Here is a 19,256-nt window from a genome sequence, read left to right as displayed (position 1 = left end):
GACACTTGTGCGATTTCGAGTTTCCCCGCGGAACTTTTCGCCAATCAAATTAACTGTAACAAAATCGACGTCAAAACTGACCAATCACAGCAAGGTTCTTATCACCGCTGTTCCCTAGCAACAACGCCATCTTGGTTTTATTGTTTATATCGCCGATGATGGCGACGGCTCCTGGTTTTGGATAGAGTTTGACAGCATTTTGAGTCTGAATCGAAAACTCTGGAGGATCCAAGATGACGGAGATATTGTGTAGATGGTTGAACGACGAGGTGAAGCTGTCCAAGCCCGTCGGTAAGTTTGTAAAAGGGCGTAAGATCGTGTCTGAGTGAACGCAACGATGTGATCGTTTCGTGGGGAGGGGGGCGGTGGTCGCGAAGGCAACGTTCGGCGGTAGCACGTCACGATTTCAGTCCAGAAGTCTTACAATTAAACAAAAGACAATATAGAATCTTGCTAACAATCTGAAGGCTGAGTAAGCCTCACTGTGATGCTAGTATGACCTAAAATGGGTTCATTTCTTGAAAAAATTGAAGCAGTGCCAAAAGCGCGGTCACTTCACAAAATTCTCCAGTTTTGTTTATCAAGAAATGTCTCCAATTTTCAATAGCTCATTTTGATAAAGACATAGAACAGAATGTCAGGGGAAAACGTGGTCGAAAGGGGGACGCGTAGTTGGTAATGGTGGTTCCCTAGGGACCTCGCATCTGCTTTTGATTAGAACACAAAATTTACAGTGACACACAGGGCTCTAGTCTGTATAACACAACCTCCAGCTGTCCGGGGATTTCTGTCCCCTCCCCGAGGCGGTTACAGGGCGGCGAGCGGTCACAGGAGGCTTGATCGAATTCAGGCTAACAGGGCTCGAAATACAATGTACTTACTGTCTTCTGCAAATTATTATTCATGATACCTCCTTTATCGTACCGAGCCCTTTTTTTATGCAATTTCAAAGAGAAATTTTTCTTGTGGATTTGGAGGTTTTGTCTACACTGAGCTTAAAGTTATATTCTTTTATGACAACGTCTTGTATGCCACCTTTCTCAATGCAGACAACAAGACCTTTTCAAAGGATTTCTCCAATGGCTTCCTCATCGGAGAGCTGCTGGCCAGATACCAGCTGCAGAATGACTTTGACAAGTTCTCACAGAACAGGTTTGTGAATCAAATAGATTGAAAACGAATTTACTAAAAGGAATTAGTGAACATAGTTGCTAAACAGATTGAGGTATTGTTTTTATTATAGGTTTTGTTGATCCGGGATGAAGATCATCCAGTATATGTTTTGAAATATATTACTAATGGTATTTTCTCATTTTGTGTGTGCATCATATAACTGGGAGACCTTTTCTTCAAAGTGTATTTCACATGTAATTGCAGAAAACTTAACACAAAGTTGCATGTACAACTACTAGATTTTTCAACATAGGGAGCCTGCATGGGGGGGACCAAGCAAATTTTTAACGCCTTAATATGCTTATTCAGAAGGGCCGCCTATGAATTGCACTGAATTCAAGAATAGGCATATATAATGCTTCGCTACATATTACTGGAAGACATTTACCTCCTCAACCTACACAGTGTTATCCTAAGGGACAGAGGCACCTGGCGTTTTGCCATCAAGGCACAACATCTATGTGCAAGTACATCTTAACCCTCGCGAGATGGAGAACAACCAAGGAGGTTAAAACAACTTGAAACAACAGACAAAAACATGGATAATGATTGAGTGTGGACATTGATTAGCTGTTTATTTATTTTCCCCTACAGGACTGCTGAGTCTAAACTCAACAACTTCACACGGCTGGAGCCGACACTGCGTTTGTTGGAGGTCGACTTCGACACCAACATCGCTCACTCCATCATGACAGAACAGCACGGGGTCGCCACAAGGTAAGGACTAGGGCCTGCATTTATTTTTTATCTTATTCGTAAAAATACTATATGTTTACTGAGTATCAGGCAGGAAGCGATTGCTTATTTGAAGCCTTCTACTAAACACATACAACAAAGAGACATATAATGACATGCATAAATACAAAATGGATAAAAGGAAAATAACAATAGACAGTACAAGTTGGTATCTATCATTAAATGAATCTGTCTGTACAACGGATGTAAGCATGATCTATATCGAGTATGTTACAGTTTCGTAAGTATAAGAGTGACGTGGAACCTCGTAACAGAAGAGAACATAATGAACTGTCGTTAAGTAGTTCATGTTAAGTACCCTGCATGCTCTATTCCGTAAGGTGTAGGTAACCTATTTCCATTTCCTGTAATTTGTTAGGAAAGCCTTCTTATTCACCTAATTCGTAGGGAGGCGACCAAATTTTGCGTAATACATAGGGAGCTCTTCTGAATTCAGCATGAAGCATTGTCAGGACCCCCAAGCAGACCCTCAAGGATAGGTCCAACTTTATGTCACTGCATTTGCTATCATATATAATGCTGCCATTACGATCATAGCAATCTCAGTTCAGCACTTGTTTCAGGTATTGGATTACTCAAATAAGTCAGACTCATCAGAAAATAGCTGCCTTAGAGAGCACCAGGATCTATAAAACAGCATTCAAGTTAATAGCATGTGCTTGCATGCATGCACACACACACACACACACACACACACACACACACACACACACACACACACACACACACACACATACAGCACAAGAGAGAGAGAGAGAGGAAGTCTGAATACCAAACGCACCCCAAAAAAAAATGGGAATGTTGGATTGTCCAATCAGAGACTTTAACTCGCATGCAAACGTAGTGAGACTTGCTGGTCAATGTTAAATCTCATTCTGTTTCTGGTAGTTTGCCAATATAGGTCTCACACACAGACATTTTCTACACAGGTTGCTTTACCAGCTCTTCATCGGCCTCGGAAGGAAACAGAAAGCCAACCTGACTGGGGTTGCCATGGAGACCATGAGGCCTGCCGCGCCCGTCAAGCTGGAGGGAATAGAGAGTGAAATATACAAGGAGGTTAGTAATCAGACTAACAAAAATGGGGTTTACCTACTAGTAGTAGCTTAACTAGGTTTACCTAGTTAGTTTAGGTAACATTTCTACATATGTTTTGTGACTACATGGTGTATATGTCTACACACTCTGGCAATAGCAAGATCTGGTCCATTGCACTATGACTAGCTACTTCAAAAATTCTTGTTTAGATTTCTGTATTCAGGAGGGTCTTTTACACAGACTTGTTTTGCTGTGATTCAGGCTCAAAAGAGCACTGTGAGTGCAGAAAGTTTGCACTCAAAAAAGACTACGTATATTAGGATACACAAATACACTGTTACAGTAACAGTTTACATTCATTTTGCGACTGATACAGTCATATGCCACTTGCTTTGCAGGTGCGTTATTAACAAATTGCCGTAGGTCCATAATTTATGATTATTTCAGTTGATAACTCTTGTCTTGCTTGTTTGTGTGTGCAGAGACTGAAGATCCTGACTCCGCGTCAGACGGACCAGAACCTGGGGAAACTTCAGGCCAAGTTCGACGACAAGTGGTCAAAGCACGAGCAGACGATGTTCCGTGAGAAGATGGAGGAGGAGGAGAGGTACCGCCGCCTGCAGTCGGAGGAGAGTCAGAAGGCTGTGGAGAAAGCCAGGATGGCGCGGCAGAAACAGACGGAGCTCCTGGCCAAGCTCAGGTACTGACAGGCAGGCTAGTAGCTAGCAGGGCGTCATGACATCAAATTATTCATTTTCTCATTCTTTCCTTTATCTGTCCATTCATCCATCCATCTAACCATCTTTCTTTCATTTGTTTCTTCTTCCGTCCATTTGTTACTTTTTGTTGATTCATTGATTCATTTGTTCCTTCCTTCATTCCTTCTTATAGGGCTGCGACAGTGGAGATCCCCAAACCTCCTCCCAGTAAGACTCTGAAGGCCATCAAGCAGAGGAAGGATGCACGCAGGTTCAAGGAAGCAGAGGTAAGACCAATTCTTTTTGCCAATATTGGTGCATTGTGTTGATTCTTTTCTAGGTTATACGTTGTAGAACAATTTAAAGTTTTGACTGGATTTTTTCTAAGTCAGTAGGCCAAACAGAGGCACACTGACTAATGTTTTCACTGACTATGAATACACCTCATGTCCTGTTGAATATAAACTTGAATACTAACTAAAGTTAAGTCATGCAGTTGCATCACAATTCAGCCTGGTGGCTGCTAAAAGGCATAATGCTATATTATGAAGCAATAAATCATTCATCATCATTATCGAATCCCAAACCACATCTTTTCCAACAGGACACCAGGATTTCAATCAAGGACTTTGAGAACAAACTGAAGTCTCAGCAGATCGCCACCTCGGGAATGGACGATGGCAGCAGTGACCTGGCCTACAGCGTCACCACAGAGGACCTGGAGTATAAACCGCCCCCTGTGGACCTCATACAGGTACTGCAACATGATATAGCATCCATAACAGTCTCAGAGTGGAGTTTTACTGTTGCCATTCTGTAGTGACTAAAGAGAATACCTTGTAAACGAACTATCATTTCACAGCTTATTATACACTGAACATCCTTGGTATATCATGTCTGTAAAGATTGGTGAGTACAAGATGTCTATAGACTTAAACTCCTCGATGGCAGTACTGTTAATGTTACATGTAACTGAAGAGCCTTTAAAACACAGAGGGAAGTTGGTGGCCTTTGACTTTGTAACATGTACGTAACAGGTTTTCACATACATGTATGGAGGCATACAGTTCTAGAAGACATTTCCGGTTATTTCTAAAGACACCCTAGTACTGAATTATGAAAAAGTCAGAGCTATCTGTACCTGTTAGTTAGTCAGTACTCAACTCTAATGATATGTGAAGAGAATGATTAAGTCCATGACATGTATTTAATGGTTACATTGAAATCTTTCCATTTCAGCCAATGACGATTACAGAAAGATCAAGACTTAGTGTTGTATTCACATACTGAAGCATACACTTTTAAACATTTCAGGTTATTTCTAAAGATGCCCTTAGTATTGAATTATAAAAAAAAAGTCTCAGCTATCTGTACCTGTCTTCTGTAAATTCCCTATGCAAGTACAGTGTTATATGTAAAGAGTTGATTGAGTCAATAACATGACTTTGTATTCAATGGTAAGTTACATTTCAATCTCTCCCTATCAGCCTGGTGCCAATGATGATTACATCGGGAAGATCAAGCGGCGTCTGGAGGAAGACTCCAAAGCTCGAGAGGAGCGCGAGAAACGGCGCAGGAAAGTTCTGGTGGACCAGCTGAAGGCACACGACGCACAGGAGGTAAAGATTTGATTCTGTGAATGTGAAACTTTTGCGGAGGGCTTAATGTTAAACTTTGCGTTTTTACGGTAATCTCTTGAATACATCTGTTGTAGTAAGTAGGTGCATGTACAAAGATAGCATCTACAGTAGTAGGCATCCTTCTGTCTTGATAATACATGTACAAGTATACAGTCAGAGGTCTCCTCTGCTTTCACAAAGTTTCGTTTTGAATCTCAGGCAGTGATGGTGGCAGTACAAGTGTCATTGGAAAGAATTTTCCAGAATGATGTGGCTCTGTGGATAAATTTTCTCTGGTCGCTTGAAATTTTAGGCAGTTGTGTTGTTGTGTGTTTGTAGGAAGCTCACTCTGTATATCTCCTAACAAGTTTTGTGTTGCGTGTTTGTAGGATTCAGCTTACTGTGAAGTTTTGTGTTGTGTGTTTGTAGGAAGCTCATCGCGAGGAGATGCTTGTGAACCGACTGATGCGACAGTCTCAGCAGGAGAGGCGGATCGCTGTCCAGCTGCTGCAGGCACGGCACGAAAAGGACATCATCCGCAAAAACAGGTACGAACACATCGGCTTCCTGGGTTCTAAAGCATTCAAACGGCTGCATCAGTTTAGTGAATAGTTCCATCAGGTTGGTAAGTCACTGAATAAAAAGACTCGTTGTACAGAACCAAGTGATCATTGGGAATGTGTCTATAAGCAGTGACACCTGTGCTGCAGTGCAATGTGAACCAGTCAGAATTGCCTTGAGGAAGGTGACAGATGGTCACCGAAATGTCAGTAGAATAAATCACTCTGATGTGAAAAAAGAGTCTTTTTATTCATTCGGCTGCCTCAGCTTCATGAAATAAATTAAGTGTGGATGGTATGAACTCTGGCTTCCAGTGTGCTTAAAGGCATCCAAACAGCTGTCTTACTTAAAAGTGGCTGCAGTTGGATATTCATGAGCATTGTTTGCTTTTATTGGAACTAGAAGATATCTTAAAGTTTATCTTATTCATTGGTTTGGCTATGACAGACATACAGTCAGCCAGCGCTGCCCAACTACGAAGGGCTAACCCTGTTGGTAAAGACAACATACTAGTATGATATAGGAATTACTATGAGAGTTTATATGTCATAGATTTTGGTGTTCTCTCAATAAAAGTTTCTTTTTCCTCTACCTTCTCCAGAATATTCCTTGAGAAGCAGTATGATGCAAGAAGGGTGAAAGACTTTGAAGACGCACTCAACAAGGAGAAGGTACATTTTTACAAAATTAAAGATAGATATCTTGATATCTTATTACGCTCTAGGAAATTTGTCATTGGAAAAGATGAAAACTTGATACTCATAAAATGATTTTCACCAGTGTATGTACTAACTGTGGAGTCTAGAGTTAGATACTTACGATGCCTTTTCCTCTTTACTGCTCTCCATCAGTGGTTACTTGAACAGAAACGGGTAAGGTCCCAAACAAGACATGTCATTCGCTGCTTGTCATATATACATTCATTCACTTTGGTGATGAATATATAGCACCGGGTTTACTTTTTTTCCTTATCTTAGATGTTGTCAGTTACTGTCTGGGTGTGTTTATTCTTCTATGCCACAATATTGTCATAATGTGCACTGTTCACAAAATAATGGACTTATTTTCATATGTGATGTAGTGGTAGTAAATGGTTTATTGATAAAAAACACATGAGAAAAAACGGCATTGCAGTATAGAGACTGAATTGCGCCGCAGCTTACAATCACGTATACAGTAAAGTCGACACGATCAGAGTACTATGTACAACAGACGATAACTTACTTTTTGAATCAGCTAATGACTGTTCACAAATCAAAATGGGCACTGGAAAAAGTGTGATAGTTAGTCAATAGATTTTAGATTGCACAAGACACAGATCTGTGAAGCTTGCTATCGAAGACAGGTAGTTATATTTGTTTTCAGCACCAAGGACAGGGTATGCTGTTGTTCAGTTTTAATCTGTATCTGTCAAAAGTTGATTGTACTGCTTTAACAGGCCAACGTATTCCTCTGACCAGACTTGTATATTTTAACCTGTTATAACAGGTATAACCTTAATCCTGAAATCGTCATATCATCAGTTTGGAAAGATGCTGAAAGTTTCACTACTTGGAAGTGCTAGGTGTTGTTTTACATTTTATGTCAACGAAATGGTCAACCCAGGATAGAGGTGTTCAAAAATGTGTTTTATCTCCAGAACTTCCATAGAGTGAGACTCCTTGCCACAAAGTACAGTAGGGGCATCCAAGTTAGATAGCTTTAATGAATGCTTGCAGCCAGATCACAGTGCAAAGGTTTGGTGTGACAGGTCGTTCAGTGTAATACAACCATCTGCTGCCACGCTGCGTGCCTGCAAAGATGGCGTATTATGACAAAGTGTGGTTAAACCAGCTATGCAGATACAGATACAGAAAGCATTTGTTTTGACACTTGAACATTGACTTGATTTGTCTGGTTTAGGAACTTGCCCAGCTTGCAAAGCTTGAGTACATCGAGCAGACCAAGGCTGAGCAGGAGCTCCATGACAGGATCGCGGCGGAGCGTGCCGAACAGCGGTACCGCAAACACTACGACATGTGCATGGAGGTCACCCTACAGATAGTGGACTACGCCACGAAGTTCGGAGAGTACAGGGAGCTGACAGAAAAGTGAGTTTGGTTGTCACCAAATGTTTGAAATACGCCACATAATAGTTCCTCAAGCAACTGGATGGAATTTGAAAACGGCCAGACGTTTCAGGTAGTATCCACTAGGGAGCTGACAGAAAAATGAGTTTGATTTGGAAACGTCATTAAATTTTATGATTAGAATTTATAAACTCTAATGATAGAATTTGCTTCACTGTTAAGGTGGAAACATTAAAAGAAATACTGTATTTAAGAGCTACACATTTTGCCTTAAAGTTTTAAGACTGCTGTCTATGATTGGCACTCATTTTTGTTAGTATCACATGTTTGTATACCTCCATTTTCGATCCAACTTGACATATGGCGTACCAGTTTTCACCCTATACCTTGATGTTGTGTTTTCTCCAGGCTGGTACCACCAAAGCTGTTCCGAGAGTGGACCCAGCTGTTCATAGAGGGGCATCCACTGTATGAGGAAAGGGTAAGAACAGCAGTTTTCTTCTGTGTTGAAATCATATAAAAGCCGCAGTGTTCAAAATGCCATCTGCATATATGCAGGCAAAATTGGAGCTGTGCAGGTATTTCTGATGTCTACCTGTACCTGACCTGCACTGGTCCATGTACTGGGTATTTGCTTGTTTTCAAATCTCCACAGTGACCATATGACATGATGCAACACTTCAGAATCTGTATTTCAGTTTGCCTCCAAAACTGAATAAGGTAGAACAGATAAACGTTGGCTAGGAAACACTTGGGCAAGTTCCTTAACTGTTTTCAATTCTTCTTTTTCCCGAATCGACATATCAACACTTTTCACTCCAGTACACGGCAGAGGATCTCTTGGAAGGGGTAAACTTGTCTAAGTCAGCTTGGGTGCTGGGTCAAGGTTATCATAATAGGAGAGGGCAAAATGATACATGTTGCATGATTTATTCTTACCTGTGATCATTGTTTTCAATAAGTGCAGGTTGTTTAAGTGCAAGTGGTGTACATGTATGTCTCGTGAGACAGGGACCGACTATTTTCACCATTGAATTTAATCGTAATGCATGTAGCTCTTGTTGGGCATGAATATGCAACTTCATTGTCATTGTCATTTAACATCCTCTTTGAAGGGCTGAAACCCTAACCAGTAAAAAGTTTCACTCCATTAACATTTATCTGGCGAGTTACAAAAATCTGCCACTTTGAAAAATAGTTGGCTTGAGAGATCTCTAATGCAGCACCCCCCAGGTATGCACAGTTTAGATACATACTGTTATTACACATGTACTGGAGTGCATTATACTGGGGGAACGATGGGTTGGAGATCTGTTTGGATATATCTTTTCAGGGTGGCGGAATTATGTACCCTGATGGAATTATGTCGATAGATTGTTGGTGGTCATAGATAATCATGTAACCCACTAGTGTATGAGATGGTCCAAAGAAACACAAATAATGAAGAAATTTCTTAATCTCCCCCGTCCTTTTCAGGACCCAACAGCAGAAGGCAGTGAGCCCACCCCAGAGCAGATTATTGAAATGGAGAAGCAGAAACTGCTGAACGATGGAGACTTCAAGGAGTACAAGGTACTGTCATCATCTTGACCATAATACTGTAAATGCTGACATTTTTGCAGTGGTTTAATGTTCACGTTTTTTGCGGTACCCTGTTCACTGCAAACTTAAAGCCAGTGCAAAAATACTTGTTTTGTTTTCTGACAGCCTACCCTCTTGTTTCAACCGTGAACTAAAAACACTGAAAACACTCCATTTTCTCCCTACCGCTGAATTAAATCCAAGCAACTGGATAGAATTTTCAAACAGACATTTCAGGAAGCATCCCACTACGTACCTTTCGTCAGTGACTGGAAGTGGATGGATTGGTACTGGATGCTACCTAAAATTTCTGACCATTTCCCAAATCTATCCACTAGTGTTGCTTGAGTAACTGTTTCCTTGCATATCTTATTGCCTGGATGTCTAAACTTCATTGAAGTAAAGAAATAGATCATTTTGGAAGAAATTCAGTTCTCTAAAATGTCTTTTTTGCTCCTGTAGGAGATGATTGGTGAATGGGTGCCTCCTGACGGTTCTGAAATTAACAACGAGAAGAACAATAACGTGGTCGGACACATCATACAGAGGATCTTCAACATCGTGTCTCCTCCCAAGGTGGGAATATTCATTGTTACATCTGTCATTTTAAGCCTACGAAAATACATTTTCACCAATTTCCTGTCATGATGTACAGATTTTTTGGACAAATGGGGTGAAATTTTTGTCCGTCCCAACAAGCAAATTTTTGTCCTGGGACGGGCAAGTTTGAGACAGCCGTTGGCCAGAATATACCAACTGGCATATCAGGTATGACCTTAGTCTTCAAGTCATCATGTTTGAAAAGTGGCTGACAGTTTTATGTAAAATGAACTTCTGCAAATCGTGCAGAGGATATTTAACATAGTCTCTCCTCCCAAGATAGGAATCATGCTTCTTACACCAACTCTTTGTGAAAAAGATGAAACTCTATCTCTCTTTCTTGACCTTTATATTCTTACTTGCCATGCTCTTGACAGAAAACTCTTGTTTTATATATCCCTACTTGGTTTACATTTGAGTAACATTTGCATACGATCCTTAGGAGTTAGTGACTTTGACATGCTCAACCTTTTTTCTAGTTAGATGTTCTAGCATTGATTCGTTCTGCCAGTTCATTCTAGTGAAGCTGAAGAAGAGTGATGGATGTCACTAAAAAGTAATCTCCTAATCTTATCCAGTTGTCAAGATTAAATTGTATTCAAATGATGTTCACCTGGGTTTTCTTTGTTCCCAGCCACCGCCCCCTCCACCAGAGTTCCCCCCCTTCCCTGTGCGAGCATGTGCAGTCGGCAAACTGTTCGGCGGCAAGTCTTCTGCTCTCAGGCTTCTAGCAGAGAGTGAGTACAGGAATAACTGTAAACAGATATAACCTCGACTAACATCCGTAATCCACCGGTTACACAAATCCTTCACTTTGAAAAAAATTAGGGTTGAGAGATCTCTAGTGCAGGACTCCCAAGGTATGCACAGTTTAGATATAGAGGAGTGCATTATACTGGGGGACTTTGGGTGGGTTGGAAATCTGTTTGGACATATCTTTTCAGGGTGGTGGAATTATGTACCCTGGTACAATTATGCTTGTAGATATTACATGTATCCATGGTTGATACAAAAGTTGTCTTTGATAATAGATAAATGATAAGAAAACAAGGAACAGAGCTCTGTAGCTGACTTATCATCCAAGTAAGAACAAAAGATTGTATAACAATATACCCTGCCCTTGGTGCTGAAAACCATCCATCCATTCATACATACATAAATAGCTGTCCCTAATAGAGGATTCAGAGGTCTCCAGAGGCATAGAACTCTGTATCTGACCTATCTTCCAACTTGGAATAAGAAGGTTGCACAATGATATGCCCTGTCCTTGGTGCTGAAAACCACCCATACCTACAGAACTAGCTGTTTTTGATAGAAGCTCCAAAGCTCTGTGCCTGAGTGTATCTTATCATATCTAACATTGAATGATTACCTAATACACTTGTCTAAGAACTTATTTGGGGTCTTCCAACAGTCAGTAGCAACTAGTGATTTATCTGTTTCTACATTATTTCATGCTTGATGTTTATGATGTTTGATTTTACCTTCGAATTCATGCACTAACAAGGAGAAATTAGAGGTTTGTGGACACTTAGTTGATACTTTTCTATGCCACTGTGTACTGCATGATATGCCTTAAAGTTTATGATTAAAAACAACAAAGCTAAGCCTACAATTTTGGCATCATATTCCTAACGCTGACAGAAATTAATGTATATCACTGTGTGTATAAGAAAATGTAGTAACTATATGTATAGTCTATCTTGAGAATAAAAGATAAGAATGTTTTGTACTTGTCCTGCAGGAAATCGTTTGGCAGTCCTGTCACCAGACCAGCTGGTTACAGAGGCAGTAGAAGCCTTCAAGAATGGAGAAGTGCTTGAGGATGTCACACCTCCAGTGGTAATTTTTTTTATTGCTATTTGAAGAAGAGTGTTATCGGATCATCTTCCTTCTTCTTCTCATACTCTCCTGTTTAATGGTACAAAAGGTACAAGTTTGTAACTTCTGGGTCTTATTGGCAAGATTTTGGAATTATATAGGATAGGTTTTGCTACATTTCATATTAAACATGTTGCTTGGTGCCGGTGAAGACATGGAGATGCAAGACAAGATGCTTTGATGTAAGGGAAGTACTAATGACTTGTAAAATGATAGAAAATTGAGGTAGCAGCTTTGTCCTGACTAGCTCCATCTCAACTTTTAATGGCACACAGTAACTCGGTTTAGATGACCAGTACTAAATCAATGATTAAAGGCAGGAGGTCTCTAAAATCTGATGCTGAGTGTAAAATTGTCTGTTGTTTCTTCAATCTACAGTCCGATGATGTTTTTGAAGAGGTGCAGGCAGGAACAGAAGTCACACCAGCCACCCAAGTCTCCGACAAGCCAGAGGGGGAGGTCCCTGCACAGGAATCATCAGTGCCAGGTAATGTAAATAAGGCCATGATTTCATGTATCAAACATGCTTCAGAGACTTCAACATAGTTTTGTTAGGTGCACAACCTTATTTTTATATATTTTGTGGTTATTGTACTTATATGGAGAGTTCAGAGTACCTTATGCTCATGAATAACCTTGTAAAACTCTTGTTTTATCTGTACACAGGCATAACTCCACAGCCCAGTGTGACGACAGTAGTGGAACCAGCCACTCCTGAAGCCATGGAAAAGAAGGCAGCCTCCGCAAAGCCAGATGGAGAAGACCAGGGTATGTGTCACTGACTTGTAAAGATAGGACTTAGTCGAGACATTCTTTGTGCTACTTATTCTGAAGCAAGCTAATATAAGCATTGACATGATTTTATACAGACATATACACGAATATATGGGCTCAGTGTTTTATGTCCTTCCCTGTGTGTTTGTGATCATAATGAATAGTAAATGTGTCATAAAACTGCAGCTCTCTCCATCTCTCCTTAATGAAATGTCGTACAACACATCTATAACCTGTGCAGCTGGAAAAAATTCTCCACATCGTAAAAGAGGAAACCCCATACCTTATATATCCAGCACAGAGCTTTCCCATTTTTGCTGAAATGTCCAGAAAAAAGGCTGTATGTGATTAAAGCCGAATGGTAAATTAATGGTTAACCATTGCATGGTTATGTGCACTTCCCTTATGCTATTAATTATCTTCCCTAGCAAACAAGTCTGAAGGGGACAAGCCTCCCCTGTCTGGGAGTGCGACCCCGCTGGGGGAGTCCGGCGGTCTCAGTCCCAGGAGCAGTGTCAGGAAGTCCAGCTCGAAGAAGAGCGACACTTCCCATCCTGAGGTACGTCTACATGTATTGACAATCATCTTCATCATCTGGTTGTGAAGGTCTCACGGATGTCCATGCCCCTTCTCCTCCAGCCCTCCCTATCCTCCTTAGCTCTGGGCAAGCCTTTCAAAGTATAGCGCAGTTCATGTATGTTTGACAATACATGCTGCAATATTTGATAAAATTATGGAATATTGGAATATCAGAGTCTTCACTGGTTTGAAACATTGAATACTGTAAATGCATGTAGTTTTGTGGAGCTTTTGTTTTGCATTGCGTTGTGAAGAAAAAAGGAGGTTTAAATTCACGGTCTCATTGTATTGTAGTCATACAAGGGAGACATATTCTCGGTGTCATAAATTTGACAGTGCTGTGGAGAAGTCACTGTAGAAACTGCGAAAATAAAACCACTGCAAAATTTTCATGATAAAGTAGTCTTGGGAATCGTAATGGAATTTTGAAGTTAAAAGTCCATAAGCATTTCAGTCTATCCTACAATGGACAAGGTGCATTTTTTTGCTTGATTCCTAAGATCCATTACACATTTAGCAGACAGTTGCATCAAGTTTCCTATATTTTCCCTCCCTTCAGCCCACCACCAGAGCCAAGCTTGGTTCCAAGGCCATCAAGTCCCTGAGGAGGGGCAAGTCTGTGGACGACCAGATTCTGGTGGACATCGTCATTGATGCAATCAGGTGGGACAAAAATTTTTACATGTCAAATGTCAACATTTCTGCCCATTTGGTTATAATCTTTTTCGGTAAAAGGTTGCAAGCAAGCTTTGTGATTTCTTGTGATTTAAGAATTCATATTGGTTCAGGAACAGTCTTTAGTGACAATTATTGTCAGCACATCCAAGAATCCTGAATTGTGCAGGTCGAGTGTTGGTCATATTAGGCTCTTAGGAATCTATTCACTTTTACATGACAAACGGTAAAATGACATAAGGTTTGATGAAACCTGACTATGAATTTAATTGGGATACGTCATATTGCTGTGTCAGTCAGCACCAAGGACAGGACCATACACGTTGATCTATAGTAATTTTCCTCAGTTTTTCCTCCTAACATGTGAATTGTTCCATTTCCCTCCTGCCCCAGGCGGTTGCCCGAGGGCACCGGTTGGATCCTGGACGGTTTCCCCATGACCCTGCAGCAGGCCAAGCTGCTGGAGAAGGCTCTGACTGGGTCTGAACCCGCAGCCTCCGGCAAAGTCTCTGCCACCAACAGGAAGGTAAGAACTAAATATGTCATTCATGTGTGTTGGCAACCTTTGTAGCTCAATTGGTAGCAACTTCACAGTTGAGCTCGTGCTTCCAATTAGTTGGTAACTGGGAGACCCCGGTTCGAATCAGGGAAGGGTATCCTAGTCGGGGCTGCACCGTCTTTCGGAAATGGCGTAAAATAGGGGTCCGTGTTCAAGGAGGTGCCTCGAGCACGTTACAACAGCCTCATTACTCAGACGGGTACCTACTGGCTGTAATAATATAAGCTGGTGAATATTGGATACAGGTGTTCTAGACTGGTGCATGCTTACCAATATGGCCCAGGCTTCACTGGAAAAACTTCAATGACAAACATTAAAATAAGGTTGCTACTTTGCCATACATAGAGGAACTTGGGTGTCTTGGAGCTCTTCCTGTATTCTTAATTGGTACCAACATTGTGAACAGCGTAGTAGTGAAGTCTTTTGTCATCAGTTCTAGACAACATTTCCCCATCAATTTGCTGTACACGTATCTTCTTTTTAGATCAATGTAGCAATGGTTGACAGAAAAATGTGAGAAGAGCAACTTCTCTAAGGTTGTTTGCATGCCACCTGCATTTTTTAGGAAACATGTTTCTCCCATCCACATGTACAGTAGCATCTAGCATTTCTCTCAGAGTCTCAATGCAACATTTCTTTTCCCCAGCTTTCCAAGAAGTCCTCCCTCGCACTTGACCCCAACCCCGGCAAGGAGCCCCCTGCCCCTCCCCCTGGCATTGATGTGGTCATCCTGTTTGACATTCCCGATGACGTCGCCTTGAAGAGGGCTGCAGGCAGATCCTGTAAGTGACTGAAGTTTGGTAATATTCTTAGATGATGACAATGATGTGTGTTGTTCTGTAGGACTGGTGAAATTAAGGAGTTCATCTTTGAATTATCTTGAATTATTAAGTAATGTTAAATTGTAGACAGTCAAATCGAATGAGTAGTTTTGACCTAAAGCTAAGAAATAAAAGTAAGAATGCAAAGTCTTTGTCTCTTAAAAGAAGTTCATTTGTTAGTTAAGCAGATTATTTGGGGCTGATAGAAACACTTCATGCTTGTATATGACTACATTCTAGGGATAGATAACCCTTACTGTGTACAAAAAAGGTCAATATATCAAATAATGTCTAGACCTTAGAACCAGTTGTGTAAATGATACCTTAGACTCAACATGTTGATTTCATCATCATCATCTTTCGTCCGGATGATTTACTCATATCTATTCATATACATAGGTTAATTCATTCCTGTCCACTGTTTGTATGCATAGATGTAGTAGACCTTACAAAAGTTGCTGTGTCAATAAAGACAGTTATGAGGTTAAATCTTCCCTATTATCCCCAGATGCCCCCCAGGCAGACCAGCAGTACCAGCAGGAGTTTAACCCCCCGCCCGAGGGGAGTCAGACAGGGCTGGGGAAGACGGAAAAGGTGATCCCTGTGGAGGACCCTGCACACGACCAGGAACAGGTGCAGCACAGGTAAGCACATCATCTTAGCACACCTGGTTTTCTTGTCTTAAGTGTTCTTAGTATTTTCCATAATCCTTTGATAACACTTTAGATACATTACATAAGTTCTGACTTCACTGGAGTACCTTTTTGGAGTTACTGTAGTACATTCATGTTGAACTGTTTTTAAAGGTTACTGTTAGTAGGATTTGTATACTCTGTAATTTGCAGTTTGAAAGGATGCTATTTAGGAAATTACCTTACTTGCAATGGCCTGAGTTCTGTGAAGTAGGCTTCAAGATTTTCCTAAAATTCAACCCATGAAATTCATAAAAATCGAAATCAGCAAACCAACAAATGCTGGTGAAAATTTGAGTATTAAAAAAAGGATCGTTTCCGCCATTTGCATAATACAAGGATCTGGAATTGTTTATGTTCATACGTTTCAAATGGCATCCACTACCTTTGGTCAGTTACTGACATGTATCTTATTACCTGGATGTCTAACCTTCATCAACATTCCTTTCATTTGGTAAATGAAATATGTTGTTTCTTGTTCTGTCAAACCAGGATCACAGGTTTCCACGATGCCTGGTCCAAGCTGGACAAGCTGTTTACAAAGATGGGCGTCCTGTCACGGGTGGACGCAGACATGGACCAGTCGGAGGTGGTGAACGAAGTGGAGAGGGTTCTGCAACACACTTTGGATAAGGTACATGACTTCACACACATGCAGAAGGGAAGATTTAGATACTGACTTGTTGGAGGCCACATGCTGTGTTCAAACTTCAAGATATATTTTGTAGTTTGTCAATTAAGAAAGCACAAATCAGAATAAGAAAGGACAGATCTGAGACGTCAAAGAGTAGCCAGATACTACATTATGTGGTACATGTTTGACTGTAGGTCAAAGTAAATTAAATATGCCAATACTGATGTTCCCCCTCTCCCTCTCTCTCCCACTTTGTCTTTTTCTCTCTCTGCTATCATCAGTCACATAGCAAGAGAACTCTGAGACGAGATCTGACTTATGGGGTTGAAGAAGAGACAGAGAGCATCTCAAAATGTCCCCAAAATTAGCAAACATTAGTTGTGTGTAAATAGTTCATCAAAAGGACTATAAAAAGGACTGGTTATAATGTTTAACCATCTCCCTGTTGCCTAACTCTGTAACCAATAGAGAACGGGGTGCCAAACGGCTACTTCAGGTGTGCTAAAGGTTATATAATAATCTGATCTGTGATATCTGTCCATACCATAGCTCCAGGGCAAGGACATTAAACCACCAGAGATTGTAGAGGACAAGTCAACTGACATCCCTCCCCTGGAGATCCCACAGGAGATGAAGGACGGGCCGTCACAGCCGCCCTCCAAGCAGGGGTCACGTGCGGGCTCCGCACGACCGTCGTCATCAAAGAAGGACGCAAGATCTCGATCAGGTATGAACATTGCAGAGCTCTGGATTTGTTTTATCTTGTAGGTTACTCTTGCTTCTAATTTCAAGGTGTTGCTTGAACTCTTTTACTAAGTGATGCAATAATTCCTATTGTTTTGTTCATTTTTTAATATGCTATAAAAACTGTCCATACTTGATAGTGATAGTGGGTTCATAAGGAAGGTTTTGCATCAAATCAAATTGAATTAAAGTTTCCCATTTTTTCTCACAACTTTTATCTTAATGACACAAAAGCCTTCAATTGTACTTGAAGCCTCAAATGATCTATTGATAACTGCTTCTGAATCAATACCCTTTGTTACAAATGCAGTTACTGTAGGAGTAGTAACCGTGATATCACCAGGTATATCCAACACACCAGGTAGGATATATGGGCCGGGCGTCCAAAAATTTGGGGTGGTGGTGAAACAGTTGGAACCTTGTAGCTTTGCATGTCAATCAATTTTCATTCTGTCTCGGTGTCTGGTATGAGGAAAAGACAACAGTGACATGTACATGTGTATCTAATTACCAGGGATACAGGGCATCCTCTGGGCATCCCCTGCAAAAGGAGGCTAGGGCTCTGATTTCTTTGGGTTTCTTAGTGTAGGGTGTTTAGAAGATGTCGTGACACCCTGCTAGCTAATAATAGCCTGCTACACACCTACGATATCTAGGTTAATTTCTCTACCCAATCTTTCCAGCTTCACCGAAGGGTCGTAAGTCTCCGAAGGGCTCGGCCAGGGACCGGTCAGGATCACCCAGTAAGAAGAAGGATAAGCTGGAGGCTCGCGAGAGCAAGTCACGCGATCGGTCCCGGAGCGGCTCCGCTAAACGGGGAGGGTCCGGTAAGAAGGGGAAGTAAGTGTAACTCTAACTCACTTGTATCAATTCCACTGTAGCTTTGTAACTTGTTTGAAACAGCTCAAAGGCAACTTGTGCAGTAGTTTAGTTTTGTGCACTTTCTTATGATAGCTTGAATGAGTTGTATGAGTAGTAAGTTGAAAATACTACATTCTAGACTAAATAGATGAACATTGTGTGATGAAATTGTTATAGCTTTTATTATTAATAATATGACTTTTTTGTGAATCAGATCCATCCTATTGCGCGTATCTTTTGATCAGCTGGGCTAGACATTAAACATTTCTACTGTGTTAGGATGCCTACAATGTGAAATTGAAGGTAAAAGAGAGGTTGCTAGAGAGGAAATAACAAGTTTTTGGCATCTTTGTCTCCCAACAGAAAGACGCCCGTCCCTGAGCCAGAACCTGAGCCGGATGAGGAGCCTACAGGACCGCCCCCTCCCCAGCCGGGGTCAGACGAGTGGGAGTATGTCAGCGAACCTATCACGGATGTAAGAATTTTTTTTCTCTCTCTTTTAAAATTTTTTAATATGGAATTTTTTCTTTTTTCTTTTAACAAAGACAGTGAGGGAACCATCCAGCGGGAAATGATAAGCTATGATAATCAAAAGATATACAAAAAAGATACAGATCAACAAGAACAATAATATTAACAGAAGTTCACAAATTTCAAATGATTTTGTTGCTATCATAACATATTTGGTGAAGGAAATAATGTGTAAGGTCTAACCAGATATATGTGTAAGTTAGATCAGTAGTTTTGCACATGTTTTTGTGACAACTATTGAGAGGATCATCATTTTTTGATTCTCACCTGGATTTTTTCCTCTCAACTTTATCCATTCATAAGCTCTGCCTTCTGTCCAATCTTAATTGTATCAAGTCCTAAGACCTTATATCAAACCTTGGCCATTATTTTCAGTTGATGTTGTTGCTTTCAAAATGTAGAAGAGATTG

At 40.8% G+C, this 19,256-nt stretch overlaps 1 protein-coding gene across 6 annotated transcripts in view; it reads left to right on the top strand.

The window, feature by feature from the left end:
• Positions 1-131: 131 nt before the first annotated feature.
• LOC136444659 (sperm flagellar protein 2-like) overlaps positions 132-19,256 on the top strand; it is a 30,355-nt gene continuing 11,230 nt past the window's right edge. For 2 of the 6 annotated variants that reach the window (XM_066442332.1, XM_066442329.1), the window contains exons 1-29: positions 132-291; positions 1,050-1,152; positions 1,768-1,890; positions 2,859-2,988; positions 3,450-3,667; positions 3,859-3,952; positions 4,270-4,419; positions 5,153-5,284; positions 5,714-5,832; positions 6,447-6,516; positions 7,748-7,935; positions 8,323-8,395; positions 8,737-8,763; positions 9,391-9,486; positions 9,958-10,071; positions 10,730-10,832; positions 11,840-11,937; positions 12,355-12,463; positions 12,643-12,744; positions 13,179-13,309; positions 13,889-13,992; positions 14,398-14,530; positions 15,210-15,345; positions 15,893-16,028; positions 16,569-16,710; positions 17,260-17,437; positions 17,765-17,815; positions 18,138-18,294; positions 18,679-18,790. In XM_066442332.1, the coding sequence (XP_066298429.1) occupies positions 234-291; positions 1,050-1,152; positions 1,768-1,890; positions 2,859-2,988; positions 3,450-3,667; positions 3,859-3,952; positions 4,270-4,419; positions 5,153-5,284; positions 5,714-5,832; positions 6,447-6,516; positions 7,748-7,935; positions 8,323-8,395; positions 8,737-8,763; positions 9,391-9,486; positions 9,958-10,071; positions 10,730-10,832; positions 11,840-11,937; positions 12,355-12,463; positions 12,643-12,744; positions 13,179-13,309; positions 13,889-13,992; positions 14,398-14,530; positions 15,210-15,345; positions 15,893-16,028; positions 16,569-16,710; positions 17,260-17,437; positions 17,765-17,815; positions 18,138-18,294; positions 18,679-18,790 (3,387 nt within the window). In that variant the 5' untranslated portion in view covers positions 132-233. The remainder of the gene's footprint in view (positions 292-1,049; positions 1,153-1,767; positions 1,891-2,858; positions 2,989-3,449; positions 3,668-3,858; positions 3,953-4,269; positions 4,420-5,152; positions 5,285-5,713; positions 5,833-6,446; positions 6,517-7,747; positions 7,936-8,322; positions 8,396-8,736; positions 8,764-9,390; positions 9,487-9,957; positions 10,072-10,729; positions 10,833-11,839; positions 11,938-12,354; positions 12,464-12,642; positions 12,745-13,178; positions 13,310-13,888; positions 13,993-14,397; positions 14,531-15,209; positions 15,346-15,892; positions 16,029-16,568; positions 16,711-17,259; positions 17,438-17,764; positions 17,816-18,137; positions 18,295-18,678; positions 18,791-19,256) is intronic. The other 4 variants (XM_066442335.1, XM_066442333.1, XM_066442330.1 and 1 more) reach the window with 3 other exon arrangements.

Source organism: Branchiostoma lanceolatum, chromosome 11, assembly GCF_035083965.1.
Source record: "Branchiostoma lanceolatum isolate klBraLanc5 chromosome 11, klBraLanc5.hap2, whole genome shotgun sequence".
Taxonomy (NCBI): domain Eukaryota; kingdom Metazoa; phylum Chordata; class Leptocardii; order Amphioxiformes; family Branchiostomatidae; genus Branchiostoma; species Branchiostoma lanceolatum.
The sequence above is the reverse complement of the archived record's forward strand: the minus strand, read 5'-3'. Positions and strand labels throughout refer to the sequence as shown.